The sequence below is a fragment of the Osmerus mordax genome, chromosome 11, assembly GCF_038355195.1.
Source record: "Osmerus mordax isolate fOsmMor3 chromosome 11, fOsmMor3.pri, whole genome shotgun sequence".
In the NCBI taxonomy this organism is placed as follows: Eukaryota; Metazoa; Chordata; class Actinopteri; order Osmeriformes; family Osmeridae; genus Osmerus; species Osmerus mordax.
In genome coordinates this window covers 9,977,992-9,997,393 of record NC_090060.1, presented here as the reverse complement: position 1 = coordinate 9,997,393, position 19,402 = coordinate 9,977,992, and the positions used below count along the sequence as shown (strand labels likewise).

The following is a 19,402-nucleotide window of genomic DNA, read 5'->3' as shown; positions in this document are numbered from 1 at the left end:
CAGAACGAAATACACCTCTGGTTTTGTGTTTTGTCACACGTTCAAAAGTTAATGATAAAACTGGCATTGACAAGCAGTCCTGTAAACCGATATCACGGCAACACAACATTAATTGTCCACCGAAACGCCCACAGCCACGTCAGTCAGCCAGAAACGGGACAATTCTCTATAATAATGCAGCGCAGGCACCAGTCGGTTATGCTTTTAAGCGGACGGTGAGGGAATAATTATGCAAAGCTGTGATACATGACAGAGGGGTTTGTGGAATGAAAATTTGACGGCGTCAAGCAATACAATACAACGTTTAACCGGACAGTATTTAATTCATGCGTAAGTACAATATTATACAATTCTACAGAAAGTTGCTGTCATAGATAACGAGAGTAAAAAATAAATCGTTTATTTTGGCTTTTACGTTGTGGGTATAACTAATACTAGTAAACAGTTAATGTCAACGCGTGGATTTTTAAAATTCAATTCTATCAAATTAATAGAAGGATATAGGCCGACTTTAATTACATTTGATCAAATTATAACCCTTAACATTGTAGACGAGTGAGTGTAGATCACTCATTTACATAAACTCCAATATCAGTTTGCAAGCTCACAAATTGGAGCATATTCATGTGATTAGAAAGTGATCATAGTTGATTCTGTAAATACTTCTAGACTGTTATTGAGTGTATGGTGTGCACACAGGTACTGTCTGCTGCTGATAGATGAACATGGAGAGGCAGGCTGTGGAGTGTGCCAGGGAGGCATTTATCACTGGGAGGTCACGACCCCAAAAGTTTAGAGTTGAGCAGCTGAAATCCCTTCTGAGGATGATTACAGACAGACAAGGGGAGATCGCCACTGCCCTCAAACAAGACATTAACAGGGTAAGAATGAAGTGGCTGGGGAATTTACAGTAGCATTATTCCTGGTAATAAAAATAAAATAATAATAAATAAAAATATGTTCTTAAAAAGAATGACTTAAAACCAGCAATTTTTCTGTAAGCAATAGACACCTTAATAATTTCTAATTCTCTGTCAAATTGTGTGTCTTGTGTCCCATCAGAGCCAGTACGATACACCCCTCTATGAGCTGATAGGCTTAGAGAATGAGATCATCCTGGCAATGGGAAAACTCTCTGAGTGGGCAGCCCCACGGCCAATGGAGAAGAGTATCCTGACTCTCACTGACAAGGTGTACATCCAGCCAGAGCCCCTGGGAGTGGTGCTCATCATTGGGGCCTGGAACTACCCCTGGGCTCTCACTCTGCAGCCCCTAATCGGGGCCATTGCTGCTGGTAGGGATTCCTGTGGGGTTCTCTTCCCACAAATCCTTATCTCCAATTTTCTGACTATGTTTATACATATTATTTCTTAATGTTGCATGGTGGCCCTGTACATAGCATTGGCAACCCCTTCTAAGTATTATGGCTTTTTCTTCCTTCTTAGTTTATTCTATGCAGTATGCATTTATGTATGCAAGTATGCATTTCTACTACAGCATTTTGATGATACCTTAACTTAAAGTGTAAAGCTCAACAGAGCTGTACTGTGTGTAATTAATGATGACAAAGACTACTGTTTTCCCGACTGAGCTCTTGTTTCCAACAGGGAAACTGAACCCTGAACCCTTCTTTCCCAGACCCTTAGCTAACTGTATTTGCTCCATACTGTGATGTCATCCCATTCACACAAATGCCTCATTCTCTCCCTGCAGGCAACGCAGCTGTGGTGAAACCGTCTGAGCTGAGTGAGCATTCCTCAGCTCTTCTCAGAGCCCTGCTCCCCCAGTATCTAGACCAGGTCTGTACTTTAGACTCTCTTGTCTGACATGTGGCCTGATCTATAAACTGTGGGCATATAGCCAGTGACTTGCAAAGCACTGATAAAGAAATGACTAACGTCTATAGATAATTATTTCTTTTTTGATTTGTCATCCACTATTTAATGTATGTCAACAAAGGTATTAACAAAACACAAATTTATTTTTTCCCTTTTATTACATAAACACATATAGATAGATCTCACAAAATATTGAATGTTATTCCTAAATACTAATAAATACTAATATAGGGTTTGAATAATCTTTTTATTAAATCAATATTTGTGCCCTGTTTTTTGGGAGACATTTTAACATTGGACTGATGTTTTTTTCTTGAAGGAACTCTACCCTGTAGTGACAGGTGGAGTTTCAGAGACACAGGAGCTGCTGAAGCAACGTTTTGATCACATCTTCTACACGGGGAACAGCACTGTGGGTAAACTGGTGATGCAAGCCGCCGCACGCCACCTCACACCCGTCACTCTGGAGATGGGGGGGAAGAGCCCCTGTTTCATTGACAAGGACTGTGACCTCAGAGTTGCCTGCCGGTGAGATTCAAATAGATTAATACTTACAATTAACACACTGCAAAAATAAGGTATGCACAAATATGCTAGTTAATTTAGAGTTGGTTTCAGAAACATTTGGCAGAACAATTGTTTTCTTATGGCTATGAAAGTGTTCGTACTGTGGGCTATACAGGATTGTATACAGTTTCTCCCAATGTCAGTTTCCAGCAGCAATGTGGATGAAGGACTCGTCAGCATGAATTGACTTTTGTTACATTGTCCCCAGTCGTGTCACGTGGGGAAAGTTTATGAACTGTGGTCAGACGTGCATCGCTCCAGACTACATCCTGTGTGAACCCAGCATACAGAACAGAGTGGTGGAGGGCATACGTCAAACATTACTGGTCAGTCCCCAATGCAATCTCAACACAACCTCAATGTATTATAACCTAAACTGAATCAATCACATTCGGCATTAGATGAACAAAATGTAGAATATAAAGTACAGTGAAACCAATTCAAAGTGCATCTTGAGATTGGCTAGTATTTATATCAGCTGTTCCATGTAATAGCATCTAATCCTTGATTTTTAACCAATTCCAGGAATTCTATGGTCCGGACCCCAAATCCTCACCAGATTACGGCCGCATCATCAACAGGCGCCACTTTAACAGAGTGATGGGTCTGCTGGAGGGATACACAGCCGCGGTGGGTGGGCAGAGTGACTCATCACAGTGCTACATCGGTATGTACATTTATTCAATTAGCATTTTTATTCAAAGAGATGTACAGTAGGAACCTGTAGTGGGTGTGGGATTGCACCCTCAGGGCAGTGTGCACAGCGTTACAGGAAGGAACTTGTGAACTGAATTGGACCGATGGGTATGGAGTTAGAATGGTGCACAGGGCACATGTGGTAGGCTGAAGGCTGGACCCTATAGTGTTCCTTTTCTGTACAAAAAATATTTTACCGCAAATCAAGTCGTAGCTGTAACCATGACTCAATCCATCAATATTACCTTAAAGTTTCTCTGACAATACCCCACTAGTTTATCAACAGCATTGATGTTGGAGCTGTGTGTGCATCCTCCCCAGCCCCCACTGTGGTGAAAGACGTCCCCCCTCATGCCCGGATCATGCAGGAGGAGATCTTCGGGCCCCTGCTGCCCATCGTGCCTGTCAGCGACCTGGACGACGCCATTCGCTTCATCAACGAACGAGAGAAGCCTCTGGCACTCTATGTCTTCTCTTGCGACAAAAACGTAAGCTGAGCCTAACCAGGGGAGCTGGTGACACGTGTTGTTAAAACTAAATTACAGTGATGTATCTTTCTGTTCCTCTCCTTCTGTCAAATAGACAATTAAGAGGATGCTAGCTGAGACCACCAGTGGAGGTGTGACAGTCAACGATGTAATGATGCACTATACTCTCAACTCTCTGCCCTTTGGGGGTGTGGGTAAGAAGTCTACTTTATGATGAGGCTTATACACATATTCAAGACCTTAATCTCAGGGCTGGGTAGGTAGAAAAAGGCCATGCTGTAAAGTAGATACAAGAGGCGGAAAATGTGGACATTGGCAGGGCTTTGGACTTACCTTACAATATAGACAGAAGTATTATTTAATTATGCTGATGTGCTTTTGAGCTGTGTTGCCTTTCAGTTCAACTGATCTCCAATTTTTGGATGAGGCATTCAGAAAGTCAGACAGTCAGAAAGAAATATCACAGGAATATACTTTCAGTTGTATGACCTCACCTATATGACCTCTAATCTAACAGGTAACAGTGGCATGGGCCGTTACCATGGCAAGCACACGTTCGATCAGCTCAGTCACCACCGGGCATGCCTAGTCAGGTCCCTGGGCATGGAGGGCGTCAACACGGCCCGGTACCCTCCTCAGAGCCGCGAGAGGGCGCGGAAGGCACGGTTCGCCTTGCGCAGCCCACTAATCGACTTCTCCAAGCGTACCTTCGTGTGGGCTGTCACTGTGTCCATCATAGCGGTCGGCCTCTTAATTGCCCTGGCGGTCATCCTGTTTATAGCTTCTGGTCTCAGCTGTACCTGTTGGTATTGGCAGGGGTGGTCTCTGGGGAAATCTCCTTGGTAAATTCACTACTGTCAAATCACACAGTAGACAGTACACACTCAAGAACAGATTCTCTTTTTCTATGTATTCTATGTTAAACAGCTAACAAATTAACTATTGTGCAGATGACCATGCATTTTACATAATCTCTCTAATGTTTTTGAACGATGACATTACTTTCAAGACCCTTTACAATCTTGAAATGTTATTCACGATATGACTCTTAGATGTCAGAATTTAACAAAGCTCTGAAATCTATCATAACTGAATTCATTGTCATTTTAAATTGTACAATATATTAGAATGCCATTTTTATTTAATTTCTACATTTCAGCTAGATATATTGCTTTCTACGTTCATATTTGTTTTCTAATACAGCATGCCTCTTCAGAGTCTGCTATTGACTTTCAATATAAGTGAGCAACAAAGGTATTGTTTTCATGGAAATGTATGGTAAAATAGGCTTGTTAGCCAGAGGCAAAACATATGTGTTGAAAATGCGCCTCTCAGCATTGCTTTTATGCTCTCTCTCTATCTCTCTTTCTCTCTCCATCTGTCCTTTCACTCACTCAAATTCAAATTCAAAATGCTTTATTGGCATGAATGTTCAGGTTAAACAATATTGCCAAAGCAAACAATGAAGGGACAACATAAACATTCTCTCTACATAAAACATCCAGTATAATGAACCTTTGACCTTAAAATACCAGGTGACTTCAACATCTGACAATGTACTGGCACACAATGACCAACAACCATTCATTCCTCAACAAGCCAACAGGCTGTTGGGCATCACACATGCACGTACACACATACACTACAAACTAAACATTGTATTGATTTTTTTGTCAATTATTATTGATGTTGTTGTACATTTAGTCATTTAGCAGACGCTCTTATCCAGAGCGAATTACAGTAAGTACAGGGACATTCCTCCCGAGGCAAGTAGGGTGAAGTGCCTTACCCAAGGACACAACGTCATTTGACACGGCCGGGAAATCGAACCAGCAACCTTCTGATTAAAAGCCTGATTCCGTAACCGCTCAGACATCTGACCAACTAGCAGCACTAGATGGCAGTGTAGAGCTACTTATACTCCTGGGTAAAGATGAGAACCGTATCCTTTGTCATTTATAATAGTGTGACCAAATGATGCTAAAGTGTTTTATAAACAATTTTGGATGTCCTCATTTCTTCGAATACTCACTTTGTGGTGTCAATAAAGATGTCAGTTGTTTTGTAAATCAAACTGCATTGCTGTTAAATGTTGTCTTTGGTTTTGTTTTAACTGAACACAAACTGCAGTGGGATTACAGTGTACTTTATTCAGAGGGCAGCCTGTGGAAAAATCAATACTTGACTTTATGATCTCATCACATAACACAGTCTATATATGTAATATATGATATGGAAATGCAGCTTGAAATTCAATCGTAAGAAAATGTTAGCAGATCAGATAGCTTTTAAGATTTATCGGTACACTGGTCAAAAGGAAGTATTAAATAACTGTGTTTATCCACCAAGAATGTATCCCCATATCCTGACCATGTTCCATTTCAAGGACATGGGTTCTTTGAATTAGGTTTCTGAGGATGAATGTTTAGTGTCCTTTTTGTTGTGTGTGTGTTCATAGGCAGTTTCCTGTTTCATCACAGTTTACTATTTGTCCTTTCAGCAAAATACAGCCACTGCCAAAGGACTTGTAACCTTCCAGCTGCATTGCTACATACATCAAGTTAAACACAGACAACTCCACAATCTAGCTCTGGTGGAGGGCTGAAGGGGCAAACTGTTTCAAACATTCCACTGAGTTAGCTTCAGGGCACAACGTGTTTGAAGGATGTTAAAAACAACAGAAATCCATCTTTTTATAGGAAGCTGTCACTCACACTCACCGTGTCTCTTTTGCCCATGTGTGATGTGAGCATTTTTTAAGTATGTGGATGCCAATGTGTGTATATTTTGTAAGAGTTTAGGTATTTTTCTCTACATGTTTATGTTACTGTCAGCCCTCACCACAGTCTTGATGTCCTTGGACTGGCGCCAGGTAATTATCATGGGCGCAAAACCACTGAAGGGCAGCCCTTCTGAACTAAGAGATAGGAAGCAGGGTACATGCTTTGTAATGTATGGCCAAATGTACCACAATTGATTCAGGATAACCATTTTGGGATTCACACACCAAACATGACATGGTCTAAACCATCTATACTAGCACAGTGTTCATTTAGAAGCAAGATTTTTCCCTGGAAGGTAACACACAGCAGTATTTTGATCAGCCAAACTCCTGGGGCTCAAAATCAGGAGCCACCTCCTGCTGAGAACTTCATCCACCTGTAGAGACAATGCATGAATATCAAAGGTTAAAGCAATTTTATGTTGCAGGAGAAACAATATAGTGCATCCAATGATGACGTTAAACTGAAGGATTTCTTTGTCAATTAATAATTCAACATGTAAAATATTGTATTAATTTAACCTAGTGCAAAAATTGTAAAGACATAATTATTTAATTATTTAATTAATTACACAAACAATAGAAATAATAATTATTGACGGTTCTGGTTTAACAATCATTTATTTTCCCAGGATGCACTTCACCTTCTATTCCATTTGTGAGTGACAGCGATTTATTTATTTCTGACTGTTGCTATAGCAACTCGTTAACCCTTGCTGACCTTGGCATGTAAGGTGTTGATCATCAGGATGTGACATGCGCATACACAGGCATCGCAATCTGTCTGAAAACTAAGAAAGGATCAGTATCTTCATACAAAACTATTATCTAATCTTTCATCTTATTGTTCCTTATTGTCAGTGGTTGGCCCTTCAGCCCTTTTCTCATCTGTTCCTACCGTTTTCTCTCTTTCATATGTTCTCTCTCTGTCTCTCTCTTTCTCTCCTAACCAGTGAGTCATTTGTGATTGATGCTAACACAAAGCCAGAATTAGTCTGATCATACATGGGGAATTCATTATTTTCTTTTCATCTTTATGGTCTCTGAATTTATTTGACATTCCCCCTCATTCAAATACACCAGACATTTAGCCCTGGGGCTGATTAATCTTTTTTTTCTCTCTGTAATTTCACCATGTTGTATAACAGCACTTTCTGGGGTTACCTAGGGTGCGGTTCCCTCTCAGACACAGTCTAGGATTGCATCTCTCTAGTTCTAAATGGTCTTTTAGCATTATCATTGTAATGACCAAAACCAAAGGGGAAATGGCAACTGATCTTAAAGATACAAACTAGACAAATAACAACATTACAAAAAACCTAGCTCTGCAATAGTTTTGTGCTGTACTCTCACAGAGGAAGAAGATCGCTATGTAATTTAAGAACCAGATGTCTGACCCAAGATGTCCTGTGTTCGCCAAGGCTCAATCACCAGTAGCAACCTCAGCCTTCAGAGGGCAATTGAGGCAATGCTGGTGCCTTTTCTCAAGTTTCTGCCTCAGGTACATTTTTTTAGAACCTGACTCAGTCTGTCCTCAGGTCTCCATGGTATAATGATCGTTATGTGACGGACCCTTATGTGCAAGAACTAGATAGTTGTTAGCTTTGATAATAGAACTTGAGGATCTTCTGCCCTTGACTGTCAAACCTTTTGGTATGGAAACCAAAAGTGCACTGTAATGCTTTTGATTTTTGGTCAAGAGGATGGGGACCACATTTTACCACCCACTGCAAGGCCTCATGACTCATGAGGCTTTAAGGTCAATTTGGTGAGCTGTCTGGTGTTTCTGATCACTTTGCACCACTAATTGATTTTCCAGACCTCAAACTAATCTTAAACAAATTACATCTGTTTAGAAACTGAATGAACATAAAACAGTGTATATTGATTATGAAGTTTAATCCCAATCCTCAACATTGATGTTGGTTTTAATAACAGGTTAAGCTGTGATTATTGTGTGTTGTGGTAGTTGAAGGCACCTACATCTGAGGGTACTTAAGGGATTACAGGTTTAAACCAATACCAAGTAGGGATTGGTACTTTCAGTTGGTGGGATGTGGGGATTAGTTTCAGGGGGTATCCCGTATATATTTTTGAATGGTTGTGACTTTGAAGTAACATTTTGAGGGTTTTAATATATTTAGGATATTCTTTTCCACATATGCATGTGACACTGCGTATTGAACGCTACCTTGAAAGGAACATCAAACACATTTAGATAGATGTGGGGGGTTACTTGAAGTACTTTTGCGTCACATTGATTGTTCACTTTTTAATGATTAATCCTTATTCCTACCCCTCTCCTTGGTATTCCCACCAGTAGGAAAGTATCTTTTATCATCTGCAGAGCTGCATCTAATTCCCAAAACCCAGCAAGTACGTCATTTTTGTACATATATTACTAGTGTTTCTAAGTGTTCACAGCTGGGCCTCTTTAACATTACCCCAGAGGATAGGAGAGGAGAAAGGGAAGGGCTGGGTTTGTCATACAATACAAGTCTGAATACCATGTCTCTATGTACAGTATGTGCCTGTGTCATGGAATAAATTAGCCATCACGCTTGTTGATATGATCTTTGTCCTCTCTGTAATGGGAGATTTTCATTTCTCTGTCTGGCACCTTGTTCAATATATTTTTTAAAGTTGCCAGGAAGCCATGAGGAGAATTAAGTGAGAGAACCAGTTTTTAATAGTAACCATTTTAATAACAAGTGATTCTCTGCACTCACTGGCTCCAGTGTGAGTACTGATAACGTGTTGGGAAAATGCATAATGGCTATTTAAACTTTGACCGCCTACTAAGGTTTGTTTTTAGTTTGTCACAAGGATTGTTTTTCTATTAAAATATTCAATCACATTTTCACTTGGTCATGTTGTATTTATTCTCTGTCTTTTCACTTTTTCACAGGGCTTTTCTTTACAAATGACAGACACAGTTACAGACACAGGGCAGGATTCAATACACAGGCGCCCTGGTTCCTTTCTGTGTGCATCAGGGCCCTGGAGTATTGATTTACATATCAGTTAGAGATTGTTTACCATATGTCAAAACTGCAGGCAAAGTCGTCCCTATCTCGATTAATTGCGTCATTTGAGGTCATCAATACTCATTAATTGATTGTTCCTGTGACATTTGCCGGTCGTACAAACATGTATTGATGCTCAAGGATTTCCTCTGTTTGTCCATTTATTTGCAGGTGATATTACGTACGTGTATTTGTCATATGGGTTAAACAAGATTAAACCTCAGTCTAAATCAGGGTTGTTTTCTCCTGACAGACCTCCGCTCATTTGGAGTCTTATCAGAAACAAGGCTTCTATCGCCATGACTACACGCAAACAACTTCTGCCTCTGTGAAGAAAGATGCCGCAGTAACATGTCTGTCGGAACACGATGGCTTCTGCGTTTTTTTATGTTAGGTTAGCAGATCAAATAATCTCAGCAGAGAATCAGAGCTAGACTCCAGAGCTTAAGTAAAAACAAAAAACACCCACTAAATTAAAACTGTTCCAAAATCTGCACAGCAATGAGGTGGGGTATTTTTATACTGCTATCGCTGCAAACTTAGAGGCAATGACTCATGGCCCAACCTCTAACAGGCAAACTGAAAATAGATTCATTCACTTTTAAATGTATTTTTGTTGTGTTGTTCACTGCAACTATTGGCCTATTCTTGTCTGAGACCAAAGCCTTAACCTCCCTCACAAGTCTCACTCCCTTCATCCCTGGTGTTGTGTCCCATTGGTGTCATATTCCCAACCTGTCTGGATTCCTTACTTCCTCTCTGTGATGATATTGAGACAATCTTTTGGACATTCCATTGCAGATGAGTGAAGCCGCATCTGTCCCAATAGGGGTTCAGTCAAAGTTCACCCATTTAAAACCTTCATGCCAAATCTGTCTCTACTCTCTCCCTCTCACACACACAAACATTGGTGGATAAAACTGCTTTCTGTCTGGACTCCAGCGAAGAGAGGAGAAATATTTAAAATGTCAGGTGGCTAAGCGGTTAGGGAATCGGGCTAGTAATCTGAAGGTTGCCAATTCGATTCCTGGCCGTGTCAAATGACGTTGTGTCCTTGGGCAAGGCACTTCACTCCCTCGGGGGGAATGTCCCTGTACTTACTGTAAGTCGCTCTGGATAAGAGCGTCTGCTAAATGACTAAATGTATAATGAAACTGTGTGCATGTTTGTGAAAAAAATGCACCGTTATTTTATAGTTGACACAAGGTCAACAAACTTTGATCGGCATGTTTGGTCAGTTGTATGTAACATAAAGACCAATGTTGAGGATGCAGCAACCTTCTTGGAGTTGGATGTAGGGCAAGATAACTGGTAAATGTGTACAGTAGGCCTACAGTCTGTCACAGCATGATACAGCAGGAGAGCATGCTTGGGCTATACTGTAGCTGTAGCCATGTTGCCCTGGCTGGAGGGGAACTATGGAAACATTAATTTTTAGGGAAACATTGGCTCATCAAAATCTGCCTGCAATCACCCTAGCTGCCTGTACTCAGTTGAGCTCACTGACATTTTTGTATTTTACTTTGTTTCCAGGGGCTTCTGTCAAATGAAGCGCAGGCAGACAAGTCAGAATGCTCGACTGAGCAGTGTATGAGGTTTGTCATACCCAATTGGTAAAAGCTTTTGAGCTATGTCTGCTTGTATCATGCTGGGTTGCGAGGAATTTGGACGACAGAGAAGGCCAACAGTGGATGAATGGATGGATGGAAGGGGGGTGGAATGGAGGCTGGGGGGGTTAAAGGCATCTGGGTGAAGATATGAGGCATGGAACCACATGCTGTGGGTGTCAGAACTTTAACCTGCCCATCTCCAGTGCCTTCTAATTACCTAGAAAGCCCAGCTGAGAGGCCTCTTACCAGCTACACACCCTGGAGCAGAGACGGTTTAGCCAACCGGAAGTCCCAGAAGTAACGTATTTCCCAAATGAATGGGATTATCAATCTGAAGATAGATAGAAACGATGAAACAATCACCATTTATGTGTATTTTTGTAGTGCGGAGCAGACTTATCCTAACCCGAATGCTACTGCATGTCCTGTTGTTTTCACTCCTGCTGTTTAACATGGGTGGGCCTACCTACAAAGACACTTCTATACTTGCGTGTGTTCAAAATTATGAAACAAAGAAGTGTAAACCTCAACTAGAAGATCTGCTCTAAAGAAAAACATTATCAAAGCTGATTTAACAAACATCTCTTTCAGCACTTTTTTTTGCATCCAGCAAACATTAATGGAGGACATGATTACTGAGCATTACGGTCAAATTTAACAACCATGTCTGAACCCTCTCCCCGAGTCTCAGAAGCTATCCTGTTCTCTCAGATAGTGGGGTGTGCAAAGGCAGAACCCCTGACACTGCACAATTAGTGTGTCCTTATTGGACTAGTCTATTGCCTTGATTAGGCTCAAGTTTCGCTACATAGGCACCAGTTACAGCCTGAGCTCCCTGGGGAATTAACAAAGTGGGGAGGAAATACAATAAAGTGTCGAGCCCAATTAAACAGTAAATGTAGGAAAGCCTGACCAGGGAAGACTCACCCCTGTCATGTTTGCAACAAAAACTTCAGAGCCAAATTGCAGGCATTTTGTAATTGCAGGCACTTGCAGGCAAAAATGGATAGGATGCACACACACACTTTTTTGGGATTCAATTACTGAATTGCTTTAATTGGTTGTATGACTTTGGTTTTAAGGTAGGCTAATGCATGAGAACTGTGAAGTGAAAGCCACAAACCAATCAGCCAGGATATTATTTTGCTACATGCTGATGGGTCAACATGGTATGTCTTCCAAGGCATTGCTTACATAAGCCAATGCTACATCAAAACAATGCTGCATCAAGTGGACTAGCAGCACCTAATTTGATATTGATTAATGTCACTGCTATGGCTAATGCTAATTATCATGCTTTTTAGCCCTGTGGCTAATTCTAGTCCACTCAATGCTTTTTAAAGTATAGCTTCAGAATGGCTAATTTTAATGTCTTCCTTTTCCCAAATGTCATTACAAGGATAATATCATTCATGTAATCAATTACCATGGCAACCAGTGCAAGAGCCACAACTTTAGTGTTATTGAGCTAATGTTGATGGTTGCTAAGTCAATTATCTCTTGAATGTGAAACAGCAATGGAGGGAATAGCCTGACACTAGTCTTCTTCTGTATCATGTGGGTCTCACAGAACACCATACAGTCACACTGACTTAAGGAATGGAAGTGCTTTGAAATTGTGCCTTATGTTTGAATGTCTTGGAACATGATTTGGGATAGTTTTAAGCACACACATATCTAGCTATGATAACTGGCATAGATGATGTTAGTGGGGAAAAATAAGAATGGGTTTTGTCACAGTTTCAGCCCCACAAACATGACCATGGCTCCTAACCAGTGTTTATGATTCCTAGATTTACAGGGTTTTGGGTTTGTGTGAGATTTGTGTGTGCTGACATTTGACATTCTGTGACTGTGTTTTTGAGAGCAAAACCGCTTTCACTTTTCAAAATGACTGGTAGCTGACAATTATACACAGAAAAGCTGTAATCCTTTTGAGATTCCTGGTTTAGACATTCATTTTTGGGGGGTTGAAGGGAATATACAGAAGATGCATTATACGAACACACTGCTGTTTCTCTATGTCACAGATGGCCCTCAGAGAGGGTTCAGGAATTTATTTTATATTTGTTGTACCATTAACACAAAATTGGTATAGTTTCTGTACACCATTGTTTATCTGTGATTAGAAGCACAATGATAATTATTGTAGTCAGGTATAAAAGAACATTTCTAAAAGCATAAACCTAATACTTGAACTAATAATAAGTCTTGTGCTGAGAGTCTCTCCCTTGCTTTCCACTATAACCCATAAAACAATTATTAGGAAATAGGCAAATAGCTGTGCGTAGGTCTGCATACTGACTATGAGTGAATGGATCTAAAGATATGTTTGATCTACACATGTCTGTGTACGTGCGTCCTATCTAAACCTGACAAAATATTCCAGTTGTCTGAGTGGACTTGTGAGTCATCCAGCAGGCCAAAGCAAACAGCAACTCCACTCCCCTCTAATTTTAAAGGGATTTCCTCTCTGAAGAGGTCTCAGTTGTAGATGTGAGCCTCTGGTAAGTTATGAGATGTCTGGAGGGTGGCCTCAGTGGCAGGATAAATACAATCAGACCACTTCAGTCTTTGTTCTGTGAATGTGCCCCAGACCTAAGCTACAGTATACAAAATCTTGTATGTCCCCAACCCCCACCACTCACACCCCACACCCTCCACCCCCCACCCTGTTCTCCTCCTTATTCAAATTGTACTTATTCTATTTACCTTCATGATCAGGACTTTCGTCATCCTGCTTGGAACCCATATTTCTCACAATTATGACATTCCTGTCATAATTTCTCCTAAGCCTTTTCATCCTCATGAGTGCTTCCACCAATTATTTTCCTAAATGTTTCCTCAGGTCCATACTTCGTACCATCATCCAGCTAGAAACCAAGATAATTGCATAAGGATGAGGTATCAACCATCAAAAAATGTAAAATACAACAATGCTGCTGTCATCCCAAAAACTCCCTCTTGAGCTTCAAATATACCCTCGGTGCTTTGTGTGCATTGTGTGAGTTTTATCAACATCTTATGAACAAATGCTTAAATAACGTCCACCAGAGGTCTGCAACCCCACCCACCTTTAACACCACCCCTCTGGTTTCCTGCCCAAAGTACAGTATATCCCCTACTACACTCTCCCCCTCCTGTGTAACATATCTCCCCCCTGGCACCATCTGCTGCAGACCCAAACCCAGACAGTGGACAATCAGCTTAGTCTGAAACCCTGCCGGACTGCTGCCGAGCTCAGTTCACCGCAGTTAAACTGGTGGGACAGCTTGCTAATTCAGAAGTCTGTGTGAATACAGCGTATTTACAGCGTGTGTACTTGTGTACACGCGCAGTAAATGCAAGTTATGGTCACCAGTCACAGAGGGAGTTTTTCATGAACAAAGGTTTCCTTTTAATGGCACGTGCCATGCAGAGGTCACAGTGATGGCTGGGGCCTAGGGCAGCGTACCAGACCTGCTCATTACTGGAATCTTTAATAGAAGAGATTAGTAAAGCTACAACAATGGAGCAATTGTGCATGTGGACACAGATTGCATGGGACAACTCATAACAAGCACACTTTTCTTTTATCTTGTTCTTTGTGAGGAATACAGAGAACTTAGTGGGTCATAGTTTGCTTGGATGGTGGAGGGGGGGCACATGACATTAAGATCAGACCTTTGTGAGTTGAGTTTGTAATAGCATGGGAGCATGGGACTGGCATTAATTAAAAAAATACGGAGCTTGTGTATATTGTCACCCTGTTAATAACTAATCAGCTATTTTTAGTTTGCAGCTTAAAAAAATGCTAAAAAATGCAAATTCAACTAACTCTTTCCTCAAACTCTTTCCTTTATCCTTGGCACTCTGACTTAGGACATATAGTTCCCATTGTGCTGCCTGTGTACTTTTGCATGTTACCTTACCCTCTTAGGCTTTGAGTAGTTAAGTATCTGGGCCAAGGGATCCTTATTTTTTGCTTCTTTTGAGAAGCTGTTGATTAATCAAACCAGATGCTCGGCTGTTAATTGGGAACCAGAGAAAAGGCAGGCAGAGATGTCTGGGAGTCTGGGACACAGAAGACTTGCTTGAGCTTGAATGCAATGGATGCATACTGGCTTTGTCCAAATCCACAAAAAAGGTTGTCTTGAATTATTTCTAATCAATGAACGGGGTCTTCAACATGTGAAGTTTGACCAAATTATGAAAGTAGATAAGAAAAAAAGTGAAATGTTGTGTTTACATTTAGGGTGGAAATTAATCATAAATGCCCTTTTGGTTTAGTAATAGTAATAGGCCCATCTTGTTGAAGAGTTAACTCTTTGAAATTGTTACAGCTATTATTCATGAACAACACAGAAAATGGTCTCACATCTTGGAACTCTCTTATTACTTTGGTTTTATTGCTTAACGATGGATGGTATTGTGAACTGCCAGCTCCAACCTAACTTCTCAGAGCAGCAGAGCAAGCCTTTATTCAATTATCTTTGCATTAAGTGTGTTTGTTGTACTTGTTGTTGTTGATGTTGTAGAGTCTGGAACAGCAGTGATATTACTAATGATGGTTGATCATAGGCTGTGACTCAGGATCAGGGGGAATGTAGAATGTTGAGGTTGCCAGGGAAGCAAACAGGGACAGACGATGCTAGTCAAATGGTGGGAATAAGGACTTACTGTGTGTGTGAAGACCTGTCTTTAGTAAGCCACCAGTTGTTTTTGCTTCCCTATTTCCCTCTAACACACACATACATGTCATGCTGATAGTGATGGTCCTGGGTGGAGGATCTAATACAGATATTGACAGAGAGGCAAAGTTAGCAAACAAGAGAATAATTAATTATTTCATAAGGAGAATCTGCAGGGGTGTTATCACATTGTGCGAAAGCACCCAAGTGAAAAAAATGGGGTCCCCTAATTCATATCCCTTTTTTCTTTCAAGCTTGCTGTGCACAATGCACTAATAGGCTATAGAAACTCCCCTTGCTTAACCCACTATACAACAGTTCAGGGACGCAAGTTTGATATCAGCTTTGGCAGGGACATAAATAGTTAATGCAAGCGCGCACATTTTTTTCGCATAAATTTGAGCGCAAATACTGTTTTTTTGAGCTTCATGTAATATTGTTTTTATGTTTTAGTCAAAATAAGATGAATGGTAGGCCTATCATTTAGAAACCATCTTTAGTTTTGTAATGTTTTCTTAGCCTACCTCAATTCTGACTTGTGTGCCGAGTCCGACATCTGGGGGGTATTCCAGAAAGCAGGTTATGTGGCATACCCGGGTACATTGTAGCAACATTGCTGGTGGGTTAATTTATCCGGTTATGTTGCATAACCTGCTTTCTGGAATACCCCCTGAACTTCTGTGTCCGTGCTGCAGTGGCTATTTGGCAAGCTCAGAAGAGCGTGCTGACATGGAATTCTGCATGCATATAGGTTTGTGTTTTCGGTTAAACACTTTTACAAGCATTGATTGGGATACTGTGTTAATTTTTTCCGGTATTATCAATCTAAATTAATGCACTGACTAATGAAGTAGATTGTTAAAACTCAAACTTTATATTTTACTGGGGCACAGCAGGTTTACACTGGGGCACGTGCCCCAGTGCCTCCATCCCTCAAAAGACGTCCTAAGCGGCTCTGCCATTCTTGTTTCGCCTCCTGAACTCTGGGGCTAAGTCAAGTGACGAGTGTTATGCAAACACACGTACTGTAAAGGGAAGTTTGATTTGTTGTTTTTTTCTCCTCCCGATATGCAGATCGCAGTAATGCAAGTAACGCAAGTAACGCAAGACATTTTTGTATTAGTAACTGTAATGCGATTACTGAAGTTCATCAGCAGTCTTTTTGTCAGAACAGACAGCCAAACTAACTGTGAAACTGAGTCATGGAAGTCCAATCTAATTCAATTTGTTTGCTTGACACGCTTGTCAACATTCATACCAGAGCAAGTGCAGCATCATTCTGAAAAGGTTTAACAAGATCTTTTGTATCTTTTCTCATTTCATAATTGAGTTGCGAAAAAGAAGATCCATTGTCGAATATACATTTGCAACACAAATCAACTCAAAAGTTAAGAGTAATTTTACCTGTGTCATAAAGTGACCAGATGGAACTTTGGCTTCAAATATACAGCAACATGTCTTCAAAGTCAGGTAGCTTCTCAGAAAGATGTAGCTTTATAGAAACATATACTCAGAACTCTAAGAACCTTTAACTGTGGAAAACTACAAACAACACAGTATATTTGGTTCATCGATGTTGATAGAGGATGATAACCAGAGGCATTGTTAGACATAAAACTACTGGGGCACCCGCCCCTAATTCATATCCCTTTTTTCTTTCAATCTTGCTGTGCACTGTGTTAATTTTTTCCGGGATTAACAATCTAAAATAATGCACTGACTAATGAAGTAAATTGTTAAAACTCAAACTTTATATTTTACTGGGGCACAGCAGATTTACATTGGGACACGTGCCGCAGTAAAAAGGGTCTAACGACGTCCCTGATGATAACCTTCACACTTATTTAATTGCGTTGTTTCTTTTCACTTGGCATCCTCAGGCCCCCAACCCTATATCTAACCTATATCACAGTTCTTTTCAAAACCCCTGACGTGTGGGGCATTGTGAGATATGGTGCAGACTTGTAATTTCCTTCAATTCTCCTGTGATTCTCATCCATTCTCACACTCCAGTAGAGCTCTGAATTTGTCTCTCACACGGTTCTCAGGGGGATCCATTGAGTTTGCAGCATTTTTGACCTCCATCTTCCTTTTCAGAACTGCTGAATTCATTTTCGCATTATGTGCCTTCGCAGATGAATGATCTATGGTTTGCAGAGGAATCGTTATGCTGTGGTGTACATTGAGAGCTCTGTGGTCTCAAGGCCTTAAGGGACTTGGAAATGTGATTTCCAGGCTGTACTGTCACAGCTCTAGTGTTAACGAGTTTCAGAAAATTGCTGTTGAGCTGTGAACAAAAAAAGAGAAAGTAACGATATGTGACAAGTGGACCTTGTCTAATTAACAGTCTGGACTATACAGCATATCAATGTACCTTCGCACAGAGCAATTCACTGTACGGCTGTGTACATTCTCTCTCAAGTTCTCAGTACCAATCGGATCAGTTAACGTGCACTTTGAACTCTGCCAGAGATGAGTGCTGGTCTGTGCTGACCATTCAGTCTCACTGAAACAGGAGATTTTGCCATAATAGCATCATTGATCACCTGGCATCTCTATTTCACCCCTCTGCCTCTAGGTTCAAAGGATTTTCACCATGAGAAAGGTCCTTGGGACAGAAAGTGATATTTTCTGTGAGAGACTTGATCTGTCAACTTAGTCAGGAGGAGGCAGATGCACCAAGGCCTCTCTCTCTTGGTCTCTTGCTATTCCTGTCCTTCAGATGAGGACATTTATGATGATTGCTGGAAGGATGTCTGCTACAAGGCAATGAATCGACTGGAGGCAATTGAAAGCTATGTGCTTCACCTGATCCATTCTAACTAGTTCTCTTCAATTTTGTCTAAAAGAAATCATGCTAGGACCTTCAGGCATGCAGACATATAATGAAAATGTTTTGCAATTACAAAGACATAATGGAATATATCTAATAACTTGCAACTTGAATGGTATTCTACAAATCGTTTTTCTGTATGGGCAGGACTTACGAAGGGGTGTTATGAGACATCAAGTTAAGATGTCTCATAACACCCATAAAATCTGAAACAATTAGAATCCAATTAGAATTTTTGATACAAACGTTAGTAGTGTCTGACCTACCAAGTATTTGTATTTTCTGATGTGTGATTATTCTTATTGGAAATAAGACACAATGTTAGCTTTTTGCTTGAATGTATTCAATGTTGACAATAATAACACCACAAACCACCCCTGTTTTACCTCTCAGCCAGCACATTTCTTCCTCAAAGGGTTTTGAAAGAGTGGTTTTGTAGGTAGCAGGCAGTGCACTGATTCAATAAGCCTGTGAACACCATGCCAACCCCATCTTTGCAAGGCCAGACTCAGGCAAGTAGCACTGAGTGGGTGAGTCGGTGTAAACACACTAAACCACTCAAGGACATTAAGGGAGAGATCAACAGCTTTAAATTGTTTCCCACAATGGTTCACAGATTAAAAACTAAATTGTGATGGCGGATTGTTCAGTATGCCAGCTCGTGATATTATCACGAGCAGAACAACACGATTCTCAGGACCAGGTATGATGGCCAAAAAAAAAATGTATATGACCGTAATTGATACATTGTAGCCTCGCAAAGCCTATTGAACAACACTGCATCAGGCCTCACCTTAGTTTACTGTCTCTTTAAAAAGCTTGCCACATTGTATTCCCGCCCCTCATGCATTTGACCAATCCTCAGCTCTGAGACAGGCACGACTTTCAGTAA

At 40.7% G+C, this 19,402-nt stretch overlaps 1 protein-coding gene across 1 annotated transcript; it reads left to right on the top strand.

The window, feature by feature from the left end:
* The first annotated feature begins 221 nt into the window (after nt 1-221).
* LOC136951433 (aldehyde dehydrogenase family 3 member A2-like) lies at nt 222-5,658 on the top strand. Its single transcript, XM_067245809.1, has 10 exons — nt 222-330; nt 700-881; nt 1,063-1,294; nt 1,714-1,799; nt 2,158-2,366; nt 2,614-2,731; nt 2,931-3,072; nt 3,423-3,589; nt 3,684-3,783; nt 4,107-5,658. Exons 2-10 carry the CDS (start codon nt 720-722, stop codon nt 4,433-4,435), a joined length of 1,545 nt encoding a protein of 514 aa, XP_067101910.1. The 5' UTR covers nt 222-330; nt 700-719; the 3' UTR covers nt 4,436-5,658.
* The last annotated feature ends 13,744 nt before the right edge of the window (nt 5,659-19,402 follow it).

Bases quoted from the DNA above. Each gene is read 5' to 3' on its own strand.
- LOC136951433 (XM_067245809.1), top strand. From the start codon at position 720: ATGAACATGGAGAGGCAGGCTGTGGAGTGTGCCAGGGAGGCATTTATC. The intron at 2,367-2,613 runs GTGAGATTCAAA...CATTGTCCCCAG, and splicing joins GACCTCAGAGTTGCCTGCCG to TCGTGTCACGTGGGGAAAGT. The intron at 3,073-3,422 runs GTATGTACATTT...CATCCTCCCCAG, and splicing joins CTCATCACAGTGCTACATCG to CCCCCACTGTGGTGAAAGAC.